Raw genomic sequence first — 26,966 nt, forward strand, 5'->3', positions numbered from 1 at the left:
GCCTGCTCGGCTGTCGCCGTCGTGGGTGTCGAGCTGCGGAGGCGCCGCGGGCGCCAGACAAGATGGAGGCTCTGTTAGCGCCGCGGGCGCCGGGCAGGTGGAGGGGCGGGGGCTGCTCGCCCGGTGCCGGCTTCTTGGGAAGGGAGCGGGGCGGCCGGGACCGGGCTGTGTGGTAGGAGAGGGGCAGAAGGTCGGTGCCACTGTCAGCCCTGAGGTTACCGGCGTGGGGCTGGGGGAAGGGTTGGGAACCTGCTCGCGGCTTTCCATCGGCTTCTCTCCGCGCTGTGCGTTTCTTCGGCTTCAGCCCCTAACGTTTGGGTGGGCTGCTGGTGGTGTGCGCTTTGTTATTGCTTTTTTCGTCGCTTCGGAGGAAGGTGTTACCTTTACGGCTTGTCAGCGGTCTGTCTCGTGCGGTGCTGCGATTTTCTAATCGTCAGCCGCTGCGAGGGAGGGCTTAAGTCCAGACATAGCCCCGCTTTCATTTATAAAGCCAAATCAAGCAGTAGGTTACCGTTTCTGTATGGTCTTCCAAAGCCTCTTAGCAGCTTTACTGTTTGAAGTATACTGTCCTCTTGTACAAGGTCAGAATGAGCAAAAGGCATCGTAAAACTGAAGCTCCTGGCCTTCTGTGTTCAGCAGAAGGTCGCTGCCGCTCTTATGCTCTTGTGGCGACTAAAGGAGAACCTCATCTTCAGCTTCACTGAGAAGAAATCTGGTTTAGGTATTGCGAAAGAAATTCTGGTTGTTCTGGAGATCTTAAATAAATCTTTTATGCTGCTCTGGGCGATGACATTTTTGCGACATCGGCATGTTGTCTTTAACCTGTCTTTAGATATATTTGCTTTGAAACATAAGGTAAAATAAATCTCACGAGGTAGAAAGAGTGAGCGTCTCTTTTTTTCTTCTTCTCTTTCTCTTTTTGTTGTTAGATCTGTAAAATTCTTAGGGAAGAATGGAAGTCAGACCTGTTCAGCAGAAGGTATCTGGAAGCACAGGAAGCTCTCACTAACATCATCTTGTGTTGGACAGGACTGCCACCGATAAAGGCAAAATGGCTTTCAGTAAAGGATATCGTGTCTATCACAAGCTGGATCCGCTCCCGTTCAGCGTGATAGTGGAAGCCAGAAACAGAGAGGAATGTCTCATGTTTGAATCTGGAGCTGTGGCTGTCCTCTGTAAGTTGTTATGTTTTGATAACTACAGTAAAAATGCTGGCAACGTTGCGTAAGCTGTTTGTTTTTATTTATGACAGCTATAGAAGAAATAGCAATTCTGGTTTTTATTTGCTAATGGAGATTCTTCTGATTTAAATGGAAGAAATGTTTCGTATCTTTGTGTTGGAGAAAGAATTTTACACATTTAATTAGATTTCATCCTGAATATGTATTGTCATGTATACAAAATATTCTTCCAATAACTGTCAGTGTCTGCTTATCTTTGGTTCTGAACAATTGTGTGCCTTTGAATACACAATGACTCATTAAAAAGCAAAATCTGTGGTGCACTTTTTATTACAAAGTGCTGTATTCTTAAATGGTACATCATCTTAGTTTGTTTATCTCACTTTGTATTATGACTTTCATAGCTTTTTTTATTTTTAAATTGATGTTGCACCTGTGTTTTTAGCCTATCACCATAATTTGCATGTTAGCTCATCTCACAATAATGTCAGTCAGTCTTTGGAACAAGATGTCGTGCATTGCAAGGTCATTCTTACATGCTTTCAGTGATAAATGCATTGAGTGCTTCTAGTTTTTCAAGTCATAGGTGAAAGGGGGCTCTGAAACATGAAACGCAGAAAAGATCCTCAAAGCCTGTAGATAGGGTCTAAAAATGTACTTTGGTTTGTATTCTTCAGTAAAAAGGCCTGAGCACCAGATTGCAAAGAGTTCCTAGGCTTGTTTTTTATTTTTATAGAAAGCTTGAGTACTATGGATGTATTTCTTTTGAAAGAATCAGTTTTTGATGAATTAACCCTGGTGCCTGGTGTGAGGTTGTGATGCATTGCCTGCAGCCTTACAGGGCTCACAGGTGGGTGGTTATCTCCCCGTAGGGTGCTCTGGGCCAGAGAGGGTAGAGTGGGCTGAGCTGGCAGTGCGTCCCCTCCTACAGCAAGGCCGAAGGTTAGAAGTGGGAGTTCCAAAGTAGGATTGGAGATACATTCCCTATCTTTAGTCTTTGCAATTGTTTGTATGCCTAATGTGTTCCTGGGCTGTGGCGTTGTCTCTTTGTGAGGCACCTGGCTGTCCCTGTGTCCTACAAGTTAAGTGCTCAGAAGTCAGGCTGTAGTTTGTGCTGAACCGGCTGTGTGAGCTGGTGCTTTCCAGCCTGTGTCTCAATCTGTACCTTAGTTAATGTGCCATTTGGACAAGCTGCCATGATCTGTTACAGGCCTAGCAGTGGGACGTGCTAGCACTGTTGGCATTACAAATGAAATTAACTCATATGATTATTCAGGTCAAAAACAATGAGTGCTCTCTTCCCATATTTTGAGAATTGTTTTTAACTGATCCAGTTTCTTCTTAATATATATCAAGTTATCTTGCCAGCAGTATTTGAAAGGCATTGTGTAGTGTGGTTTGGGCTGGAAGTAAGTGTCTTATCATGAAACTAGAGAACATGCTTAGTGAGATCAGTACAGTATGGGAAAAATGTTGTGAAGATTTATGGAAATATTTTATTTTAGTATATGTTCAGTAATTAGTGCATTTGTTTAAGGTACCTAAGGAGGAATGTATTCAAAGTAATTTCTTCATGGAAGTTATGCTCAAAAAATCAAATGAGTTAATGACCTCTTGTGCTGTGATACAGTGCATGTAGCCGAGTAGACTGTCTTCTCTAGAAATTCACTATTTATATCTGTGTTGAAATTCTGCCCTCTCCTTTGCCTCACATTGTAATCAAACAGGAATTAAAACCCAAAAGAATTTCAGAAGCCTAGCTCTTCTTGGATCCTGTACTTAGTGATAGCTTGTTACTACTTTGTAAGAGTTGTCCTTGGTATTTTGATTGGTAGTTTGCAATATAGTAAATATTTATGCCTAGTATGAGTAGTTACTTTAAATACTATTTTCAGTAACTTAAGATCATGAATTGCTCAATCTGATAGGTGGGCTTATTTTCCCAATGTGTTAAGCTGTGGCAGTTTGCTTTAATTCATTTAATTCATACACCTAAATTCTTTACTGAATGATTCTTTTAATGGTTGAAATAACCTTGATTTGATAGCAGAAATGTGCTAAACTTCCCTTGTTTAGACTATTTTCCTTTTATTCTGCTTGCGTTTGACTTTTTTTTTACATATTTGTTTCAAGGAGTACAATTATCAGCATTTGGTTAAGGCTTGTTAAGTACTACTCCATCTCTTTATTGATCTCACAGAAACCAATCGGAAGTTTCTACTCTGTAGCCTCACAAATTTCTGCATATTGGTACAAACCTACCTTTGTAGCCAATGTTAATGAGAAATTCTGAGAAGATTTTCAAGATGTTTTTTAAAAATCCATGTAAACAGGTAGAAAAATAGTCATAACAAATATGCATAGATCCAGAACAACATGACTGCAAATTGTTAAAAACTTTTTTGGTTTTGCTGATGGAAATAACGTTTTTTAGGGACTACAAAGAATGACAGTACTGATCTTAGGCGTTTTTTCAGAAGATTTTATTAAATACTGAACATTAGTTGTTTAGCCTTATGCCTGATCATAGCTCCTGCCTGGCTGTAAAATGCATAACATACGTGCAACCCAGTGAAATACACTCAGAATCGAAAGTGATTCATGTGACTCAGTTCTTAGAACCTCAGTAAACCTCATCTTTTGGAATACACATGCACAGTAATGCAGTAATCAGAACTTGAACTGGGCTGAGAGAAAGGAATGCAAGCTTACCAATGCCTTAAATGTCATCTTAGTCCATCTGTCCATCTGTCATTTTGCTGAGGGAAGGATAAGGGTATTAACTTTCATCCCCTCGACGTTCAACAAAGCATTGCAAGATAATTCAGGGAGTTTTGTTTGGCTTCTGTATGCAGTGCTCTACAGTTCATATGCTGCATGGTTTTTCAATGTGTGTTGTATTTGTGCTGAATGTGTTATTTAAGAAGAGAGGAGGAGGGCAGAAGGGGTAGTTCACAGGGGTTATTGTTGCATAATCATTCAGTCTTAAAATGGAAGCAGTCCAAGCCATGCCTGTGCTGGAAGTGTTCTGTGCTCTGCTTGTTATGTGCATTAGTCAGTGTTAGTGTGACCAAAAGCTCTGAGAAATACTTTGCTTGCCTTACATAAAAATACCGAGTACCTCTTTGATCAGCTCACTCCTAGTACCAGGTTGACCCAGGATATTGAAGCCTGAAAGGATCCTGCCAGCTTGCTTCTCAAGGCCTTGTAAGAGTATTCGGTTTTAAGTGTCAGCAGCTTGACTGCTTCTTTGTTTAGCATTTACCTGGAGGATCTATTTTTTTTTTGATTATTTGGCACGTAAAATAGGTGGTCTATTTATTCTCTGAAACAGGAGTCTTTAATGAGGTATCTTACCTGCGGAGATTTCATTGATTGAACAGGAGAGTGTTCTCTCTCTGGTGAGTCACAGCAAAAGGAGTGGGAAGCTGCTATTACTCCTGTTGCCTGTGATGAGTAAAGGAGAATGTTCTGTCATTTGGGAAAATACTGAGCCCTAAGCACAGAGAGCTGCAGCTTTATGCACGTATTTGGAGTTTGGTCCCATGCAAAGCTGAAAAGGGAGCAGGTGTGAACGGGAAGAGGCACAGTGCCCACCCTGCTCTTTCTGTAGAGCTAGATAAAGGAAGAACTGTCACAGCCTACGCCTGCTGCGGGTGTCCCAGCACTATCGCCCATTCACATTCCACTTCAAACACTCTGATGCACTGCACTGGGAGGAGAAGTACCAGATAGGTTGTATCTATCCACAGTAGCAGACGGAGGTGTAAACGTTTTGCAAGAGGCTCTGGGTTGGTGATGGTTTAGGAAACTGAGCTACCCAGAAAAGAAACATAACGACAGATACATTTGAGCTCTGTCTATGTGTGTGCATAATCATAAGGGGGGTAACACAACATGCCACTGTGTGATGTTTTTTTCTTTCTCACAAATAATGCTAGTGCAGCGTTTTGAATGGAATCTCATCCCCTTAAAATTAGGAAAGGAGACTGTTTCATTAGAAATCTCTACGTGCTGTTTTTCATAATGGAATACTTCAAAATAAGGTTTTATATTTGCATGTATGTATCAGTGCATCTGTGTGTGTATGTGTATATGTGCATATACATATACACCCCCCCTCTCTCATTACTGTTTTGACTCAATGTAATCTTCTGGGCTACGCCTACCTGTTAAACAATATCTTAAGATGTTTTGGAAGCTGCAGGGAAGCAACAGTGATGGCGGACACCGAGTGCAGCCATACTGCTGGAGGAAGTTGTCATCTGTCCTCCTGTCATCAGAATTATCTCCTTTCAAATCTGCAGAGAAGATGCTCAGCTCATTGCTTTCCAGGCATTTCCAACAAAACTACATGATTCAACTAAGACCAAATATGTTAGCCTAGCACACTTGGAAAAGTTTTTATTTACAATAAGAATTTTCCTAGGAGATCGGTGGAGGCAGTAATTTTTGTCTGGGTGGACCTATTTGAATGGCATAATGGAGCTATAAAAATTTGGTCCCCAGTTCTCAAACATTCCCTTTTCAATGCAGTATGTTTTCATTTCAAAGTTAGCACAGAAGCAATAGTAAGAGGCTTGGCTTATGCCCTACTAGACTTCCAGTGAACGATGGTTCTGGCTAATTAAATGACTGTTAAGGTTAGTTTACATTCTTCTGAAATTATTCTGACATTATTTAGAAAAACTAATTAACATCTCTACATTTGGGATAGGTTGGGAGATTTACTGCATGCTAGCATGTATTTAAATGGAAAATCTTGTAATTGTACATGGTATTACAAATTAACCTGTGTAGAACTGATAGGCAAAAAGCTCGCCTTTGTGTAAGATACTTTTTATATTTTAATCAAAGCAGTTGGTACAGGGGAATAAAAGAAACACCATTGTTGATTATTAAAGCTATAGATTTTTGTTTCCAATGAAAAAAAACATGTACTTGGGTCAGAAAACTCAAACATGATTAAAAACTATAGGCTGTTAAGTAGGCCAGTTTTATTTTATTTTTTTTCCCAATTTTCAGTGATTAAAAAGTAAATTTTCTGAAGTTATTAGTAGGGTAAATTTGCACAATATTGAAATATAGTTTTAAAACAACCATTCATTTTGTCAGCTAATCTTTAACAAACTTTTTTGTCTTATTCCAAACATTGTATTTGTTGTTTGTTATTTAAATGTAATTGCTAACATCTGGAAATGTCTGTGGATTGTTTTCTTTTTTTTCTTTTTGGTTAGAGGTGATTTATTTGGTATTTCCTCCCTTCAGTCTCTTTAAGACATCTCTAGATGACAGTATTGTCTATATTTTTATTTGAAATGAAATAGTATACCTAATAATTTGAACTAGTCAAGAAAATGGGGAAAAAAAGTAATTGTGCTAATTCAGAACAGTTGTATTAATTATGATAGATTTAAATATCATCTGTCTTCCAATTTGCTATGAGTCTATTCACATCAATGAAGTATCAAAAAGGATCAAAATGGGTCTTCAGTTGGTTGAGTTATAAGTGAAGGTAGTGACTTCAATGTCTCCCATATGTGGTAATATTGAACTACTAGTTTTCATTTAAATACTGAAGTCTTAGCTGTCCTAATTTGACAAAAAGCTTGAAAAATCTCAATCTTAAATGCTCAGCTAAAGAATAATAATAAAAAAATTAATTAAAAATCATACATTTCTCAAATTTTGAGCATTTTAAAGTGGCAACTGCATGATTTCTTTTCCCTCTTCTAACTTAAATGAGAATGGTCCTGTTTCTGAAGGAGCTAACTATAATTCCAGGAGGTATCCCATGTTCTAGTTGGAAGTTGTTGCTCTAGTTCACGTGTCAGTGATACCTTGTGAACCCACTGAGAAAAGAACTGTAGAGAGCCTAAATGTGATCTTAGCTTTACAGTTCTTACAAAAATTGTAAAACTTTTTTTTTTAAACAGGGAATTAAACAGAATGGATTGTGCACCTGAAGTTGTCCCAAAGACAGGGTTTTTAATGGAGTTTCCTTTGTGTAGCAGAAAGACAGCTGATATAATCCCTGTAAAACAGTTTGATCAGTCACCTTTCTTAAATGTGAGTCATTGGCTGATAAGGTGTGATGCTGCAGATACACGCAAGTGAGACATGGCCATTTAAAAAATACTGTGGCCTTTTAGTTTTTAATAAATATGACTTATTTTATTCCTTTTCTCTTGACTCTGCAAAGAGTCTTGATGGCTTTCAGTAAGAATGCATTAAAACTTGACCTGAAAGCCGCATTAAAGATGTTGTGGGTTTGTCTTTTTGTCCTATTATATAACAAGTAATAGAAGAATACTGCCTCACAATATTTTCTTTCCATCTTTATACACAGACACTTAAATTATGTCTACTGTTAAGTGCCCCATACTTTGTAATTTAAAAATCTGTGAATTTCTGCATTGCATTCTAACTGCAAATTGCTGTCTTCAGAAGTTGTATGCCTTGACTCGTTCTTCATAGTGTTTGTTTAGCTTGTTTTATTTTGTTCAGATAGCTTCAATATTTGCTTACGTCCAACTAAATATAAATAAATAGAAAGGTCTCTTTCTGAGAGAGAAGTAAACTCGTTAATTTGCAGGAGTTTCTGCTTTCTCTGAGTAGATGTTTATATCAGCTGTGCGTTTTTCAAGGTATGGAGCTCATAAATCGAAGTCAAAAGGGTTCTCATGGCTGCAGGCCAGCCCGTCATTTGGGAAGAGATGTTCTCATTTGTTAAGAATGTTGCAGAAGAAATGAGGAAACACTCTTGGAAATGTTGTCGTCTTCTGTCAGGATTACCTTAGCTTTGCCTTGGTTTGACTTCTGTGCAGTTCACACAACTGGTGATTCCAGCTTTTCGTAGAGAGAAGTGATGTTTGGCTTTGCATACTCTAGATACAATACTATAAAGATGAAGTCTTGTCCACATAACTTTGTTGTTTCATGTGCTCTTCTGTATCCAGCATTACCTGAAGGTTTTGTGCATTCTGAATGAAGTGAGAGGGAGCGGATCTTCAAAAGTTGTAGGGAGAAATCAAGTAGTTCCAGAACATTTTTGTTGTTGTTCAGCCTGTTAGTACTGAGGGAGATAAAGACCCACAAACTTAACTTAAGCATCATCAGAAATGGGAAATGCCATGTGCAGCAGCTGTCAATAGTAAATTCCAGTCTGGATCTACTCCGGTCTGACTGGTTGGTTGTGTTTATGTGTTTGGGTTTTTTTGTTTGTTTGTTTGTTTTTTACCTTTAGCACCTATGAAATGAAATTCATGCTTTTGTTTATTACTGGTGGAGGCACTGGTTTAAGAAATACTTTCTTGTAAATGCATGATGGCTGAGTGGACTTTTGGTCTAAACTACCAGTACAACCACTGTTTTAATAATAACACAGATGGATCTTGTCAGGACACCACCAGCCCTGCCTGCCCATGTCTCAGGACACCGCAGCAGACTTCAGGACCATCAGGCCCTACCCCAGCAAGGCTGCGGCTGGGCTGGCCTCCAGCTCCTTATAAGCCTTACACAGTCAGGGGCCCACCGAGGCATGTTGATGTCCCATCCCTGTGGCCCTGGCCATCCCCTCATCAGTCCTGATCCCAAATCTTTTCCGCAGGCTGATGTCGTGGCCTGGCCTCAGCCAGTCTTCATGGAATGTGGAGCTGTCCTCAATTGCCTTACTCCTTGCCTGGAGCAGTGGGATGGGTGCTGGCCAGTGAAATCCCTGCCTGTAGCTCTTGGCTGCCAGGGAGCTGCAGGTTCTCACAGTGCCCCCACAGCTCAAGTGAGGAAAAGAAACCAAAAGGGAAAAGAAACAGTGTAGCTGTGGAGGCTTATGTGAATAACCATTTGTTGTCCCTTTAGTGGTCATCTGTACTGGCTAGTATCAGTCATCCCTACATCAAACTTCTTTTAAGATTAATGAATGCTAACAATGAGAGGTATCACAGAATATCTTAAAGTAGAAGGGGCCCACAAGGATCAAGTCCATCTCCTTGCCCCACACAGGACTGCCCAAAATTTAAACACTATGTTTGAGTGTCATCCAAATGCTTCTTCGTCAGGCTTGATGCTGTAACCACTTCACTGGTGAGCCTGTTACAAGGCCTGACTGCCCTCTCAGCGTAGTAGAACCTTTAGCTGATACCCAACTGGTTCACTCAGTGAGGGAGGACCTTGTCTTAGGATTTTGGTTGTGTTATAAAGCTGTAATCACTGTGTGCCTTAGGGGAGGGTGGTACAAACGCATTGCAGTTAAGCTGCAGAGCTCACACAAGAAAGATCTTCAGAATCCAGGTTGCCTCCGGTAGGGCATCATGGATGCTGATTTCTTGTGCTTGAAATTCCCCTTGTGCTTAAAGTCCAGGTCTGGGAGGCAGAAATGTGGGGACAGGTGAGGAGGGCCAGTACAGGGTGATCTGAACCTTCTGAGGCATTTGCCCTTTCTTATATGAATTTTGGCTTTGAAAAAAGACAGAGCATCAGCCAATGCATGAGAAAGAGGTACTTAAGCTCTGACTGTGGAAGAGTTCACGCTTAGACATACTGTAATTGAAAACCATGGCATAAAACCTAGATGCTTTGGGATAGTGCCTGGGAACTTGGCTGAGATAATAATAGTTGACTGGCTACAGTAAGTTTTTCTGGTTTCATTTTTCTCTTTGGTTTTGCCACCTTTTACTGCTTTATCAGTCTCTCTTGGCCTTTTTTGTAGATCCGAATTTGCAAAGCCCATGTTCCTTAATTCACTTTAGGCATTTATTTATTGAGGCTTAGCAAGGATAACAGGCGCTCTGTGCAATGAGAAAAACAGAGTTAATCCACAGAAGACAAAAAAGCCATTGTTTTATGATATTGTTAAATGCTGCCAGGCTCCCATAAGAAAAACCCTGCAAAAAGATATTAGTTGGAAAGAAAACCTCATCTATCCTTAATAATTTTAAATGTGGAGGAGTGCGGCAGTTTTCTGCTTACCAAAAGATGAGTTTAGAAGAGTGTATTAATCTCATTGAATGCATTGGGGAAAAATGGATTGAAAGTTTGAGAGTTGTTCTTCCCAGCCTGATGGTGTTCTAGTTAAGCAAAATATGGTTTTGTGGTTATGGTATTAACTATTAACTATTTTTGAAGAAGGTATTAACTATATTAACTATTTTTGAGGAAGGAGAAGGTGCTGATCCTTGATGACCTGAAAATCTCAATTGATCCAGTGGCACAGCTGGAATTGTTAGTCCTTGTGTTTCAGGAGCAGACTCGGTCACAAGCAGCAGCTCAGGACAGGTGGGATCCTGTTTCTGCTCTGCTCTGCAGGCTGTTGCCTGGCTCCACTGCCGACCTTGTTTGCCTGTTTTTTCGAGAACTGATTAGAGTTCTAAAGTGTGTACGCTGAAATTAACTCCTAGGTAACTAATAGTAGATATACTTCAATTTCTTCTGAAATCCTACAAATCCAACATTTTTTTTCTGTGGAAAAAGACTTGGATTTTAGATATTGTCATCTTTTGGCCTCAGAAGACTTACAGTTTCCTTGGAACATAGCAAAATCTGGTTGAAATATGTTTGGGATAATCTAGTTGTCTGGAAATAATATTATCATTTCATAGTTTTATTCTTGGAGAGTATGGATTTATTTATTCAGAAATAAAAAGCATTTAGCACTACCTTAATTTCAAAAGAACAGTCTCATGGAAATAATTTGCTTGTGGTTTTGATCCTTTTTATGTTAGGAGGTGATAATGTTAATACCTATCACTTGAGGATTATGCAAGTTTCTTTTTGGGGGGCCTAAAAATATAGAGTGTCATACATTGTCATAAGATATTCATTTTTCACTATAAAATGCCATGTGCTCATAAATTCTGATTTCTTTCCTGCAGTTGTATATTAGCACTATAGCTGTACTCGGATTTCCAGTTTAGAACAGATTCGTTGTCTGCACCATAGCATGCAGTCTTTAACGTCATAAAACCTTTTGTTTTGTCTTCATAGCATCTGCAGAAAAAGATACAATCAAGAATACCTACTCCAAAGTAATGGATGCATATGGGCTTCTGGGAGTCTTAAGATTAAACCTAGGTGAGTAAGTCTATCTGAAACTCTAATTTCTCATTTGGGAAAGAAAACTGTTGCTTCTGCAAAACTGAACAGCTCGGGATCTCCAGAACAGGAACTGTGCTTGCTGTTTTCTTTTGTCTTTGTAGAGTAACTTGCAAGTTTGGAGCACTCTCAGAAATGAGGGAGTGGACAAAAATAACTTCCTTTTTCGCAATCCCTGTTACTTTCAGCGTAGTTTCTCCTATTTGTGTTTCCTTCTATTCTGTTGACGTTGAGAATGGCTTCTTCATGTTAATAACTTTTTCAGCCAAGTCAGGGTCAGATTGTGTGCACTGAAGAATATAAATATGTCAGCATCACAGTCTAAGATTAATTCTCTTACGTGTGCCTTTTTTGCTTTTCCAGGAGACACGTTGCTACATTATTTGGTTCTAGTAACAGGATGCATGTCTGTGGGAAAGATTCAAGACTCCGAAGTCTTTCGAGTTACCTCCACTGAATTCGTATCGTTACGAATCGAATCAACAGACGAAGATCGTATTTCAGAAGTGCGCAAAGTTTTGAATTCAGGCAACTTTTATTTTGCGTGGTCTGCCACTGGTGTCAGCTTAGATCTTAGTCTTAATGCTCACCGCAGCATGCAAGAGCACACCACTGACAACAGGTTTTTCTGGTGAGTTCACAGTGTGCTTTATCAGACGTTCTGTAGATTAGTGTATGTCTGTGCAAACTGAGCTGTGCTAAGTCTTCAACTCTGTCTTCATCAGCTCTTAAATGTAGGCCTCGCAAATATTAATTAGCTAAAGAGCATCGTTTTAACTCTGAGGACATAAGTATGATCTTAGTGATATCATGTTCTATGGCCACTTGGTATTTCCTAATTGGATGAGACAGATTTTTACTGCTTCTTTATGATACATCGTCTGAACAGTCTTTGTGATGTTATGTTTCAGCTCTGGTGTCTTTTAGTTCTTCATAAATGTGTTCATTTTTTAAAATGAGTGAGTAATGGAACTTCAATAAAAATTTAATCTTAAGACCGTTTTGGATGCTAAAATGGTGGGGTTTTTTTAACATGTAGTTTCCAAATAAGTTTTCACGTATTGAAAGGCTGTAAAAGTTTTATCACACAGATAATTGTGTTGTTGCTAATTTTGCTGAAACAGAGCAGGTATGTTACACTACAATACACATTGCCTGGCCACTGAACTTACTATCATTTTGCAGAATATCTTTCAATAGAGTGCAAGTTTTCACACAAAATTCTTGATTAAGGGAACACTGCTGTTTCTGCCAATAAGCAGAAAGTGATCATCCCCTCGTATTCAGCACTTGTGAGGCTGTGTGTACTGTGTCCAGTTTTGGTTTCTTCTCTACAAGAAATATTGGGACCTGGAGTGTGTCCAGAGAAGGGCAGTGAAGCTATGAGGGGTCTGGAGCACAAGTTTGATTGGGAGCATTTGAGGGAGCTGAAGTTGTTCAGCCTGAAGAAGAGGAGGCTCAGGGGAGACCTCATAGTGCTCTACAATTGCCAGGAAGGAGGTTGTGGCAAGGTGGGTGTCGGGCTTTTCTTGCAGGTAGTAGCAATAGGATGAGGTAGCAGCCTCAAGTTGTGCCAGAGAAGGTTCAGGTTGGACAGTAAGAAACATTTCTTTTCAGAAGGGCTGGTGGTTCATTGGAACAGGCTTCCCAGGGAGAGTGTGGAGATGTTCAATAAACGTGTAGATATGACAGTTAGGGACATGTTCTAGTAGGGATGGGTCGATGATTGGACTATATTATCTTAGTGGTTTTTTTTCCATCCTTAATGATTTTCTGATTCTATGAGATAATGCCAGTGATGCATTCTGAACTTTAGAAAAGGTGAACAAATTCTGCTCACCTATTTTTCAATCTTGTTGAAAATTATACGCGTGTCCGTGACCATTGGAAGGGTCCTGAAGACTTGGTAGCATGCTTTTTAAACAAGTGAAAAACTACCTCTTTCCTCACTTTTCTGTTCAATATGCAAGACACCAAGAAGCCCTGGAATACTGTTGCCACTGTTTTGCTCAGATAGAGGAGCGTGATCAGATTGTTATGTTAAAGCAAATATGTGTATCAGTACTGAAAATGAGTTGTAGTCTTCAGTGACTTACATGTTAAAGTAGATTTAAAGGAATTAAGGGATCCTAGCTATTTATCTTTGTGTCTGGAAAAGGGCTGTTTGTAGGTTGGTATTTCAAGGCATCATGATGCATGCTGATCCTGTCCAAATCAGATTGGCCTTGCATTTTGTCCCTTGATGTAATACTTCTCAGTTTTTGTTGTTTTGTTGGTTTTTTCTCCCAGTGAGAATCAGTCTTAATAGGAGGAAGATGAAGTATCACAGATTCCAAGACCAAATATTTTGCATTTCAGTGAGCTCTTGTGGGCTTTTTCTATTCAAAAGTCCCAGTCTCAAATTGCCCAGGGAGAAATGTTGTTCATTTTCTTAACCTTCTGTTGTAATGCATCCATGTACTTTTTGTAAAATGAAAGTATTCACGTGATTTGAATGTTTATTAATGAATATTTTTAAAGCAGCTCACATGTTTGGTAAGTTACAGGTTTATATTATTTTTTCTTACTTAGAAGTTTAGAATGAAAAGGCTAAAATTAAAGTAAATACTTTCAGCCATTACATCAAACTGTATTTGCAATTGTAATAGAATTTTCCGGGCACTGTCAGCAATTCTCTTACTAGAGTTTGCTTTTTTTTCTTTTTGCTATACAGAAAACTTTACTTCCCTTTTATACAACAAATGTTTCCAAAGAAAATCAAAAGCCAAGCCCCAGTAGAGTGAAACACCAAGTCTCACAAATCCCAACAAATCCCAGCTCTATTTACTCACTACAGCATTAATGGGCACTACTTAATGTATAGGTATATCCAGACTGTGGGTCTTCCTTTTATTTCAGCAGTTTGGTATTAGAATTAGGTGTATGCAATATAAAATGCAACCACACTTATAGAAACTTATATGAAACTGATATTTACAGAGTTTTGAAAATCAATTGGTTATGAATGTGTTCCTGCTTTGGAGTGTTTTTTCTCTCCTTTTTTTCTCTCTAGTTGAAGAGCAGATGCTATGGGTTTTTTTTAGTTGTTTGGGTTTTTTTTTAGGATCATTAAAATTCATGACTCTTACCGTGCCATCATCAAAGCTATTCCCTTGTAAACTCTGCTATTTTAAGTACGTTTAAGTAAGAATTACATCATGTAACTATCACATATTTTTTTCCTTTTCTCATTTGTATTAGTGGGCATAGGATATAAGAAGTTAGCATCTGGTGTTAACAAATTGAGCTGTGCTTTATTTTCTTCCTATACATATATTTTATTCCTGCTAGGAATCAGTCACTGCATTTACATCTGAAGCACTATGGAGTGAATTGTGATGACTGGTTGTTACGTCTCATGTGTGGAGGAGTGGAGATAAGGACGATTTATGCAGCTCACAAGCAGGCAAAGGCTTGTCTCATTTCACGACTAAGCTGTGAGCGAGCTGGGACCAGGTTTAACGTCCGGGGAACCAACGATGATGGTCACGTTGCTAACTTTGTTGAAACAGAGCAGGTATGTCAGACACAGTGCACATTCACTTGGTGAGCTCAGTGTAAGTTTTTGTGGTTTTTGTTTGTTTTTTTTTCCCCAAACCCAACAGATTATGAATCAAGTCTGTAACCAGCAGATATGGGAATAGTTCCTTTGCTGCTAAATGAGGGATCTAAGTAGGTTACATAATTTGCTGATCTTGGTTTTTAGTGTAGCTTAAGGTCAGGGCATGCATGGGTCTGAGTTTCACTAGCTTAAGTAGGTGTTACCCATCAGCTCAACTGCTGCTGTAGGTGGCCACACTTGCTTTTAGCTTGAGCTGTAGGTGTGCTTCTTTTAGCCTGAGCTAATTGTAAACATCAGCAAAAGAGACTTTGGCAGATACATGTTGCCTGGTGCCTGGAGAAAGATAAAAGCATTCCTGTGGTTACTTAATGTGGCTCAGCTGAAAGGTAGTCTTTAAAGCCACTGTAATTCTGCTGCATTTGGTTGCATTTCCTTGCCCTTATTATTATACTGAAATGCAGGAAGCCATTAAATCATTCTTTCAACTTTTTTTGCCCACTTCCAATGATAACCTAGTTACCAAGATGTTGTTCCTGCGAAAGTATTTGTGTGAGTAGGTATTTTTGGTTGACTCACTGCAAGTCCTAGGTGACTTCAGTAGGATTTTATCTAGTTAGAGCTCTGCCCATGCACATCCAATTTTGGGAGTTTAGTTAGAATGCTGTTTCTGTGGCTTCTCAGTGCAAGCCTCCTTCAGATAATGTCACTAGATGTCTGTGGCATGTCATCCCACTGACTTTCCTTTTCCTTATAGTCAACAGACAATTGCATTTCAGATTCTGATGCACAAAATCTGTGCAGGTGTTCTGAGTAGGCTGCATTGTTATTTTCTGTGCACTGGTTTGCTTTTCAACTATTATGGGTCTTGTGATGTAGGAAACAAAAACTTTACAGGAAGTTGTTATCAAGATTTCAAAATAGTTAGTTACTCTTAGTACAAAAGTCATTCAGGCCCAAGTAATAAAATCTTGCAATATTTTCTCAACCTTTCTGAACCATGTTTCCACAGGAAGCATAGAAGTGCCAGAACTTCTTATGAATTGTTCAGATCTGAGAGAGGAATAAGTGTGAGGAAAATAAATGGTATTTTGCATGGTGGAATAAGCAATGTGGAAATATGTTTTGTTTACTGCATGTTTAACTAAGGCTAAGAAATTTAAAACCTCCATACATTCCCTAATGCCTAGTAATATTATGTGTTGGATTTTTTTCCTCGACAGGTGATATATTTAGATGATTCTGTGTCATCTTTCATCCAGATTCGAGGGTCTGTTCCATTGTTTTGGGAACAGCCAGGCCTGCAGGTAAGCAGGAGATGAATCTAATTATACTCATAATTCCTACTCACATATTCATAAGCATCATGGAGTAACTTTTAGGCTCTTCTGCAGTTAGCTACCGAGATGAGGTTGGTGCAAGTTGGAAGCAAGTTGGTGCTGTTGTTTAATACAGCAAATCTGCTACTTTTGAGTCTCTGAATGCTGTCTTGCATAAGTTTGAATGTCCATTAATTTGAGATGTTTTGTTTTTGAAGTTCTGAGTTTTTCTGTTTGAATTTAAATAGCTGTTTCAAAATAGATTATCTAAGAGCATGCTTAGAGACTGGTTTCCTCTGAATTGTTCTTCTGTAAGGTTTTTCAGGAAGTCATGAGTGCCAGCAATATAGTTAAATCCCAGTTTTCTTGGAATAAGCAATTTCATCAGCAATTACTATTGGAATATAACTTTTATAGAGAATTTTTTTTTAAAATTCAAGCTTCACAGTTACTTCAGGTTCTTTAAGCTGGGCATATAAGCGTGTTGCAATAGAGCCTCTAAAACGTTTACATACCTTTTATTCAAAGCAAGAAGTAATGAGATGAGATGATAAATATTAAATAAAGTTGGAGGTTTTTTGTTTTTTTTTTCTTGTTACGAAAGTGAAATGTAACTTCAGAAAAGCCAGTATAAGAATGTTCACCATAGCAAACAATAACTTTGAGGGAGTTGGTTTAGATACTGTAATTAATTTTTAGGCCATTTTTAGACAGTCAAGATTAAGTGGTCTTGGAAGAACAAGTCAAATGTGTTATGACAAATGTTTTAATGTTCACGTTACAGGTGGGATCCCATCGTGTCAGAATGTCAAGGGGTTTCGAGGCGAATGCACCAGCTTTTGACAGGTGATGTTTGAGATTTTGTTAAGGTGTTATGAACCTCTGATAAATGATATATGAATGTGATGGGATATACTATTTCAAGCAGGAGGCATGCGGAAGTGTGATTCACCAAAGCAGTAGAGTGTCTGGGAAATCTTTTCAAACTTCTGCAGGTTTTCTTGTGCCTTTGAGTGCTTTGTTGAAAAGTTTGAATAAAATATAAGAGTGTGAAATACTTCATTAAATTTAGAACAAAAATTATAGATACACGTTGAATGATCTGTATTTGTCAGCTTCTGTTGTAGAAGTAAAATCTATACTTTGATTTTATTCATAACACGACCATTTCACAACATTGTGATTTTAAGTACATGTATTTTGTCAAACAACATTTTTGATGCTATTATCTGAGTTAAAGAGCAGTCAATTGTTATATGCTGTTATTGGATTACATTGGCTTGTATGACCATGACGTAATATAAGACTTGCTGGAGATATAGAATCTCCACAGTGTTTGTGTCAGTGTTCCACACGGTCATGTTAACTTTCAATGTGAGCAGAAAATGAGTGTGGAATTGTTCTTCTGTTAACAGGCATTTCCGAACTCTTAAAAATTTATATGGCAAACAAATTATTGTGAATTTACTTGGGGCAAAAGAAGGGGAGCACATGCTCAGCAAGGCTTTTCAGGTAAGAATTATCTTTCTCTCATTGTGCTCTTCCTTGGAATTGGAATGTGTGCTATGAAGCTTTTATGTAGCCTTTGAAAAATGAAATAAATACTGGTATACCCAGTAACAGCTACTGCCTGGAGTTAAAGAAGTATCTATCCTAAAAGTACTGCTTAAAATAAATAGTGTAAAGTGAATTTTTGAAAGCTATTTACAATTATGGCTTGATTGCGTGCAGACTGATTACCTTACTGAAAAATTACCATATAGACAATATTGAGAGATCTGCAGTTATTTTCATGTTTCGTGCTTGTTAGTGGCTTAATTGTAAAGGAAATCTTTTTTGCCATGTAATCTGGAAAATGATCTTTTGTGACTTTTCATAATATTGTATTTCTTTTTAAAATCTTCCCTTTTGAATTCTGGGATATATTACTTAATATTTTTTTAAAATTACAAATTTTGCAATATAAATTTAAAATCTGCTTTGTGATTAAATTGGAGCTTTTGTTCAGAAGGCATTCACTGTAGCTGGCCTGTGTTACAAATTCATGCTAGGTAGTTAAAAACAATTGTCACATAGTAGTCCTCAAATTCTGCCAAGGTGAGCAGCCTTGTTTGAAGCCAGAGAACATTGCAGCAGCCATGTGTTGCTTTTCTTTTCGTTCTTCCCTTTCCCTTTGTATTACAGTAGTTGAATGTTTTAGGCCATTTGCTAACATCTTTTCTGAATCCAGGCATCCTGGCAGGAAGATGTTATTGTTTGCAGATGTGTATTGATGCCCAATACAGCTCATGACTCTACCATTCCTCTATCACCAAAGGTTTTGTGAACAGTTTTATGACTTTTCAGGGAATTGAAGGGGAAATTTTACTCAAAGTGTCCTCCACAGCAATCTAAATAATTTGTTTTATCTGTTATTTCTAAAATGGTGAATATAGTGGAAGGGCTTTGTAAAGGGAAATGTTTTAACAGAAGAAGCTGTCGTGTGTGTGTTTGGTGACCCCTAGTATAGTAAGGAAAAAAAAAATCCCAAAACACTACTTTGTGGCAAGAAAAAAATAGAAACAAAGGTGAAATATTTGTCAGTTTTATTTGTTGCATAGTAATGGTAAAACAATATAGAAAGCACAGAATATATAATAAAACTGCTTTTAAAATGTTTTAAATCTTGTTTAGCCTCTTGTTTAATTTCTTGTTTTACTTATGCTACTCCGTGATCATGTATTAGCATATTTATGTTCTTTTCTTCTCTATTTACAAAACCAGAGCCACTTAAAAGCATCTGAACATTCAGCTGATATAAAAATGGTGAACTTTGACTATCATCAAATGGTTAAAGGTGGAAAGGCAGAAAAACTACACAGTGTGCTTAAGCCTCAAGTCCAGAAATTCTTAGAATGTGGATTTTTTTATTTGATGGAAAGGAAGTTAAAAGGTTTGCATTTTCTTTCTTTCTTTCTTTCTTTTTTATTTTCCTATATATTTACTCAAATTAAATTATGGTTCTGAGGTGCTTTCAACCTTGTAGCCAGAAGAGAAAAATATTTCTAGTTATGTTATTGTACTTCTATTGTATAGATGATGATGTTCAGCAACTAAGTATGAATCACTTATTTTATTAAAATTTTGTCTTGTTCTGAATATGCTCTGAAAGTCTTGATGGAAGCAGTTTCTGAAGCATTGGTGGGGATATGACTTAATTTCAGGTTCTTTGTACTCTTGAACTCATCATTTTGTGAATGTTTTCGATTGTCCTTTTTCTTGGGTATGCTCCTATGGGATTGAAAGGTGAATACTTTTTCCCATTTCTTGTATAACTTATTCATATTTTCCTCAGCAGTGGAGCATACTGTTTTCAGTTTGTTGTGAATGTCGATTTTTCAGTGCTATCTTTCTTGAAATTTCTTTGTCTGTTGACATATTCGGTTCTCCACCAAATGAGTCACTCACAATGGCCATATGAGTTTTAAATATAATACATCATAATACCTTCTTATTGCATGATCTTTACCCAAGATAAATGAGTTCCAGAGGATTTCAAATAAGGTTTTGCAACTGGGGAGAACTATTATCAATACGATGCTTCCCAAATATGTGAGAAATGCATCTTACTGAGGTGCAAAAAACTTACGTTGAAATGTCCTTGTGAAAAGAAAAAAAAATGAACAGTCAGCTATGCAGTAGCCTTGTAGGCAAGATTCATTACTGAGTTTTGATCAGCAATCTGTGCTTTTTGCAGATCATGTAAGAACGTATTGCTGATGTAGCAAATACAGCTAGTGGTGGAAGAGGAGGCAAAGGTAGTCTAGAGAAACATTTTTAGCAGCTGATATTTGGTTTAAGTCACGCATTTCTAATTGTATGATATTATTTTTAGCTTTAACTTCTGCTAAAGAAATAAATTCTTTCTAGCACTTGTGGAAGTATTGAGATAAGCGATGGACAGTAAGCCAGTAGCATGATAGTAACTGCAATTACAGTTGTATCAGAATTCTGGGGCTCTATACCCTGTGGTAGCAGGGATGAATGTTGTATTTCCTGCTGTGTGCTACTCAGTCCTATGTGCGTGTATTCTTGTCCTTATTTCCCCTTTCTTCTTCCTAGAGCAAAGATCTCAGCAGGAAAAGGCAGGGCTAGGAATAGGCAGTGTTCTTGCTCTTCTCCCCTTCACACCCTTCCTCCATTTAATTAACATCAGGGCAGAGCATTTCTGTGGGATTTTCCATGACAAGTGTTGAGTGAAGGGATGTTGCCACGGCCTGGGTTCTGTCTGCTGATACAGTGGGGGAGGAGAGAGTTCCAGTGCTGCTCTGGATCCTGACTTCGCTGTGGGATTATATCCTGCAGGGGCACATTTCAGTAGACCTGAATAAGACTAAGTTTAGTAGAATGGTAGTTAGAGCACATCCCCACCTAAGAACACTATTTACAATCTTACAAAAGTTTTTAAAGCATTTTTAAATTTTGTTTTACATCATAAAAATAGTATAGTCCTATCTCTTTGTGGGACATGCTATTCAATCTTGCCAGAGATCCAGATAATATCACCACCTATCAAAATGACTGACAGCTGAATGGAAGCAAAATAGGTTGTGACTTGTGATAGCTTTAAAATTATTTGAAGTTCATGGACCATCTCCATTGTAGAATGTCTATTTTCCCTCTAATATTGATACCAAGTTTCTTTCTATTTCAAATAAAACATAGAGATAGTAATGGAATAATCTTGACGAAGACTTTCAGTATTTTCAACAATTTTTTGATCAGTTGTTCAAGCTGAGTAAATGTTATCAACCTTTACTGACTTAATTAGACAAAGGGTGTAGTGGGAATGACAAAAGATAGGAAAAGCATAAATCACTGGGAGAACATCAGATGTTTATTCTCGTAGCCAGCCAAGAAGAATGTGAACATTGCCTAATATGACCCTTCTGAGAACTTTTTAGCAAAGATTAACAGGTTCTTCTAAAGAAGGGGAGTGCTTTACGGATCCTGAGGCCATCAATCATCTGTCGATCTAAAGGGAAGACGTTTAGTTTTCATTTCGTGTTTGGAGAGGAAAAGGAAAGTAAAGAGAGATTGAAATTGAGTTTAATTTTATCACAAGTTATTGTTACTTTTATTAGGACAGTTCTTTTTATTTTTTCTTTGTTTTTCTTCTCGTTTTTGTAATTATTTCTCTCTGAAGTTCTTACAAAATGTGTTAGCTAGATTCTTTGAAAATGAAACTTACTGTTGTGTAACAGCTTAACCAAGAAAGCAAGGAGAACTGCAGAAAAACTTAAAGGCTCATCTGATTTGCAGAAAACTAATTACTTTTGTGTAGTCAGTGCTGTTGCAAAATTACTGCTGTTATCGTAGCTAATCCTCTATTGCTGATGCATTTATAAATGCACTCAAGATGAGAGTAACAATGCAGTGACAATACCGTGATGTACTATTCTGGTTCAGATCTTAATGTCCCTGTCTCTGCTGATGATATGTGTTAAATGAGTTATTTCAGTTGTTTTCTGTTTTTGTCTCTCGTTGTCCTTGGCACAGATCTCAAAGTGGTACTGTCAGAACAAACTGCTTGGACTGTCTGGATAGAACAAACAGCGTGCAGGCTTTCTTTGGCTTAGAGGTAGGAAAAATGGTGTGCATTTCCAGATACAGAACTGTTCCTGATACTTCTGTAGGAAGTAGATGGTAAAAGTAGCTGTACCTTCCACGTGATAGCCGAATAAAAATAAATGGTAGGTGGCCTTTTGATTTATAGCATCATATTCTCTTGTTTTGTGGGCAGCCAGCTCTTAGTTTGATGAAGCAGTAGTTGTACAGTAATTGCAATTACACAACTGTCATGTAGCATTATGAAAAATGCTTCACTCTTTGATAAATATCAGTTTGTCTTTTAAGATCGAGGATTGCAACTACAGAACAGGTAGTGGTAGTGTAATCCGTCACATAACATTCAGTTACTCTTTTAGATATAGTCACAGAATCCTTAGAGTTGAAAGGAACCTTTGAAGGCCATCTAATCCAACTCCCCTGCAATGAACAGGGACATGCACAGCTAGATCAGGTTTCCCAGGGCCTGATCCAATCTCACCTTGAAAGTCTCCAGTGATGGAGCATCAACCACATCTCTGGGCAACGTGTTCCAATGCCTCGCCACTGTCACTGCGAAAGTCTATCCAACCTAAATCTACTCTCTTTGAGCTTGCAGCCATTTTCTCTTCTAAGAGTTGAAGCTCTTCATAAGAGATGACAGTTCCCAGCATCTGCTAGTCCTCTCATTTTATTTCCACATCTCTGTGCTGTGAATTCTTTGTGGAAGAATGTTGTGGTTGTAGCTTTGGCCACGGTCAAATTTTGTAGCTCACCTTTACTGTGGGATTCAATTCTCTTACAAGGTTCTGCTTCAGCAAGTTTGCTTGCTATTGAAACACTGTGAAACATTACCTGTTGGATTTTAATGATATTACAGTAGGATTTGTAGTGTAATAGAAAGTATAGTGTAATACTCACACAGAAGACATAGATTTATAGCTCTACATTTACCTTTGTAATGCTTTTTAAGAGCTGAATTAATAGTATTTTTTCTTTCAGGCTAAGTATGTCAGACTTTTCCTTGGTGAGAGCTAAACTATGATTTCAGCTAAAATTCTAAAATTCATTCTTAAGCAGGAAAAATCTAAGTCCTCACCAACTGCTTTCTCAATTTTAAAAGACTACCACTCTAAATCTTTTTTTTTTTTTAATGATATGTATTCTCTTGATTTGTGAACTGTGGACAAACAGCTAACATTACAAAATGAAATACACAATTCCTGAAGTTTTTTTTCTCATTTATTTCTACTTTAATTCTCTCTACAAGTTCCTTTTCCATCTGTTGTTTGTTCCCATCTAACCTTCAGAATACTATCTGTACAGAATTCTGTCTTCATCATTTTAGACCCCTTCTCCTTGCCAGCAGACACTCCAAGGTGTTAAAAACGTTCTAAAACACTTGAAAGTATCTTCTTCATTAGCTTTAATAATTAGTATTTATTTTCACTATTACGTTGATAGCAGCAAACTTAGTTGATTTTTTTTTTCCTAAGTAAACTTGGTTCTGGGATTTCGGGAAAGGTACAGTAGTTCATTTCTACATCCCTGGGTGTAATGCTGTGTTTGAAATGTCGTATTATTTTACATTTAAATGCCTATATATTTCGTATGTACCTTGTAATATAAATGCATTCAATGTAGAAGGCACAGTAAAAAAAAAAAAAAAATTAATTGAAGTATATTGACTGTAAGTGTGAAGATTGTGGTTTGTCAGATAAAAATTACACATGAAAACAGAGTGAATGACAGCCATTGCAGTTTCACTCATTGCAGAGCTCTGATCATGTTGCATTCTGGTAATAGAGGTTAATGTGTTTGCTAGTACACTTTTTGTTGGGAAACGTAAACAGTTCTATTTCTAAAATATTTGAATAGAAAGATTTGAGAATCAAAGGCAACCAACTTTGTGAGATGGCAATTTTTAGGTAAAAATGTTTAAGATCATTGACATTTTCCTGTATTTCTACCTGTTTTTAAAACAAAGTGAAATGCTGAAGCTGAAGCTCCAGATAGAATACAATTTTATAAACATGACGTGGTATTAATTTGTTCAGTATTATATGTCTGGGTATAAAGCAAAGATTTTTTTAGGGGGAGTGTACATATGCTCAAAAAATGTGATGTACTTTTTAATAAATATATTAGAAAAACATTTAAGATCTTTCTCTTGCAAATGTTGCCTTCAACTGTTGCAGATGCTAACAAAACAACTGGAGGTGTTAGGATTAGCTGAGAAGCCTCAGCTGGTCACTCGCTTTCAGGAAGTTTTCCGATCCATGTGGTCTGTGAATGGAGATTCTGTCAGTAAAATTTATGCTGGGACTGGAGCTCTTGAAGGAAAAGCTAAGGTAAAGTACACTGTATTTAAACCTTCATCAATTTCAAATGTTTGGTTTTGTTTTTTGTTTTTTTTTAAGATTCTGCCGTGGATTCAAGAACTATCTTTTAAAAAGTGTGCTTTGGTTGTAATCTTAATAAGCCAGTCAATGGGGAAAAAGAAAAGCATTTAATGAGAAAAGTTTGGTTATCTTGACAGCCAGATCTTGTTTCAGTGCATCCTTTCTTAACCATGCCCTGCTTCCCAGATGATACTACCCTCTAGGAAAGGATGAGGCTCAAAACTTTGATTTCTTTTGATCATAGCTCTAAAAAAATGTATATTCAAATCAGCTCTAGTCTCTTTGATCGTTTCAATTTTCTGTCTGTACCACTGCCTTCTATTGTTTTAGTTTCATTCAGTGCATCTCCTTGCTTTTCAAATGTATTTCACTGGTCATTGTTGTTGTCTGTGCCTCTAGCATTTATTAACAGTGCTAAAATTTAGCACTTTAGGTTTTGGTAAGGTATTTTCCCTTTGCATGCTCATCTAACTATTTCTTTTTAGTTCTGCAATTACTGTAGAAACAATAACAACCCCCAAAACCATCAAATTCTGTTTCTGCTTTCCTTTTTAATGGAATATTGTCCGACATGGCACTGTCGTGCTCTGTTTCTCATCAGTTTGTTTTGTTTTGGTTGATGCCTGAGTGGTTCAAATTTCCTAATGCTATCTCTTATTTCTCTTCTTAACAACGTTGCTTTTTTGTTTCTGTAATTCTCTACACGTAATACTTGTCGAGACAAAGAAGTATTGAACCATGATTATTATTACCCTTAGTTCCTTCAAGAATCTCTTTTCATACAATTCTTTTAATTCAAGAATACACTGCTTCTCATTACTTGATCTCTGTTCAGCTCATTTCCATATGTACTACGTATTCATAGTTGACTATTTTGTTTTCCACTGTTTCTTCATTCAAACCATATCAGGGTCTTTCTCTGCACAAGTAGAAGGCATCACAAGTAAGCTGCATTAAAAGAAAACAACTAAATGGGCTTATTGCTGATTCTGCCCTTAATTGGTGCATCAAGGCCTTCTCATTTGGTAATTGCTCATATTTTAGTATAGAATGGAATTTTGTTAAAAAACATTTAGTTTTACTTTTTTTTTTGTCAACCAGACCCTCAGAAAAGCTACAGTAAGTATTTTATGGGGGTGTTTCCCCTTTTCCTGACTTTTTCATTCAACTTTGTTTCTTCTCCTAAATTAATACTTCCCTGGTGTTTATTAGACATTTTACTTTGTGAAATGCAGTTACTGTATTTACACTTCAATTTCTAACACGTAAAACTCAGAGTATATTTACTCTGTTGTTTTTATAATAATACAGAATAGACCATCGTTGGCATTGGGGTCCCAGTTCTGGTACAGCTCTTAGTGATACCATAATTCAAAGGCAGCATTTCAGATAGAAAGCTGTCAATTTGAAGAGGACCTCTAATACTTGCAAAGCCATCCGTTAGTTGCCATTCTTTCAGTGAAACTTGACCAAGTCACTGCTCAGTAATTCCGTAGGCACTCTGCTAATGTACTTTAAATTTTGTTTTAGACTTATTATTCTCACTTCTTAAACGAAAAGTTTGTCAGTTTGATTCTTCAAAATCCAAGAGTACTAAGAAGTAAAAACATGGAAATTTGGGATAGGAGAGAATGTATTTTAACCTTAATCATGTTAATGTACTGAAAAACAGTCATTTTTAAAAGAATGATAATACTCATTACATCTAACTCCTTACCTGCTCTTTCTTTTGCTCTCTCTGGGTTCCTTTCAATTAATTGCCTGATATGTGAATGGTGAGTGTGTTTTTTGGATCATGTCTTAAGTCGTTCATTTTCTGACAGAAAACGAGCAGCATCCTATTAGAATTCAGTTGCAATTGTATGCTCCCCACCACTTCATCCACATCGTCTTACAAAATCAGGCTGCTAATCTGCTACTATTTATCCTTGACAAAAGAGTAATTCCTTTTCTTGTGCACAGTTCATTGAACTAACTGGTGGATTGATTTTGTAGCTTTCTTAAGCTTTTGTCTTTTTTCATATGTGCATTTAAGAGACCTCCATGAACAATGCAAATTGTAAACTTGAAGCATTTTTAATAATACTATAATACCATGCAGCATCCCTGATGGATTGTGACCTATATTTCACATACATGCAATAGCATGTGTTTACACATGCTTTGCAGGTAAAATACATTTGTGTATGTAAGATATGATAAGCCATGTAATCAAAAAAACATCTTTGTGCCTGTGAAGTCATTGTCAGTGATGTGCACGCAGGTTAACACTGCTGGCTTTTGAGTCCAGTAGAATTCTGCATGACATGCTGTTTACATTATCCTCTATAAGTCTGACCCATGGATACCATTTGTAGTATCAGTACATCTCTTGGAGATTCTTCTTTCAGGTTGCTAGACAGTGTTCTACAGGAGCACTATTCCATTGCACTGCTGGTGTGCAGTGTGTGTAATGACAGTGTCTTGGTACGTATGTAGCTATAGATTAGTGTGTATGTTCCTTCTGGGATACTGCATGAGACCTGCATGTTACTTTAAAACACTGAGAAGTCTTAATAAATTGAAGCTATCCCTTCTGTAATGTGGCTATTTCAGAATATGAATTCTGAATTAATATGCTCATGTATACATACATATTCATGTATCATGACACCTGGACTTAAGTGCTTGTTCATTTTTCACAATTTGGGGAAAAGCCCGAAATCCTGTATCATGATCTAAACATGGCATTGATTTAATTTTTGAAGACTAAGGGTTTAGGGAAAAAAAAAAATATATATATATATATATT

General features: G+C 37.5%; 2 protein-coding genes across 2 annotated transcripts in view; both read left to right on the plus strand.

Annotated features, from left to right (window-relative positions):
• Positions 1-33: 33 nt before the first annotated feature.
• On the plus strand, positions 34-24,301 carry LOC104914270 (synaptojanin-1-like). The gene is given in 11 exon segments (XM_019620561.2): positions 34-1,175; positions 11,163-11,249; positions 11,634-11,901; positions 14,601-14,826; positions 16,092-16,175; positions 16,972-17,033; positions 17,603-17,699; positions 18,951-19,095; positions 19,098-19,119; positions 21,726-21,807; positions 23,972-24,301. Coding segments are annotated over 11 exon segments (1,512 nt in total). The 5' UTR covers positions 34-1,051; the 3' UTR covers positions 24,287-24,301.
• A 2,214-nt stretch (positions 24,302-26,515) lies between these two features.
• PAXBP1 (PAX3 and PAX7 binding protein 1) overlaps positions 26,516-26,966 on the plus strand; it is a 25,719-nt gene continuing 25,268 nt past the window's right edge. Inside the window, exon 1 of the mRNA XM_010723291.1 lies at positions 26,516-26,645. Within this exon, the coding sequence (XP_010721593.1) occupies positions 26,516-26,645 (130 nt within the window). The remainder of the gene's footprint in view (positions 26,646-26,966) is intronic.

The sequence above is a fragment of the Meleagris gallopavo genome, chromosome 1, assembly GCF_000146605.3.
Source record: "Meleagris gallopavo isolate NT-WF06-2002-E0010 breed Aviagen turkey brand Nicholas breeding stock chromosome 1, Turkey_5.1, whole genome shotgun sequence".
In the NCBI taxonomy this organism is placed as follows: domain Eukaryota; kingdom Metazoa; phylum Chordata; class Aves; order Galliformes; family Phasianidae; genus Meleagris; species Meleagris gallopavo.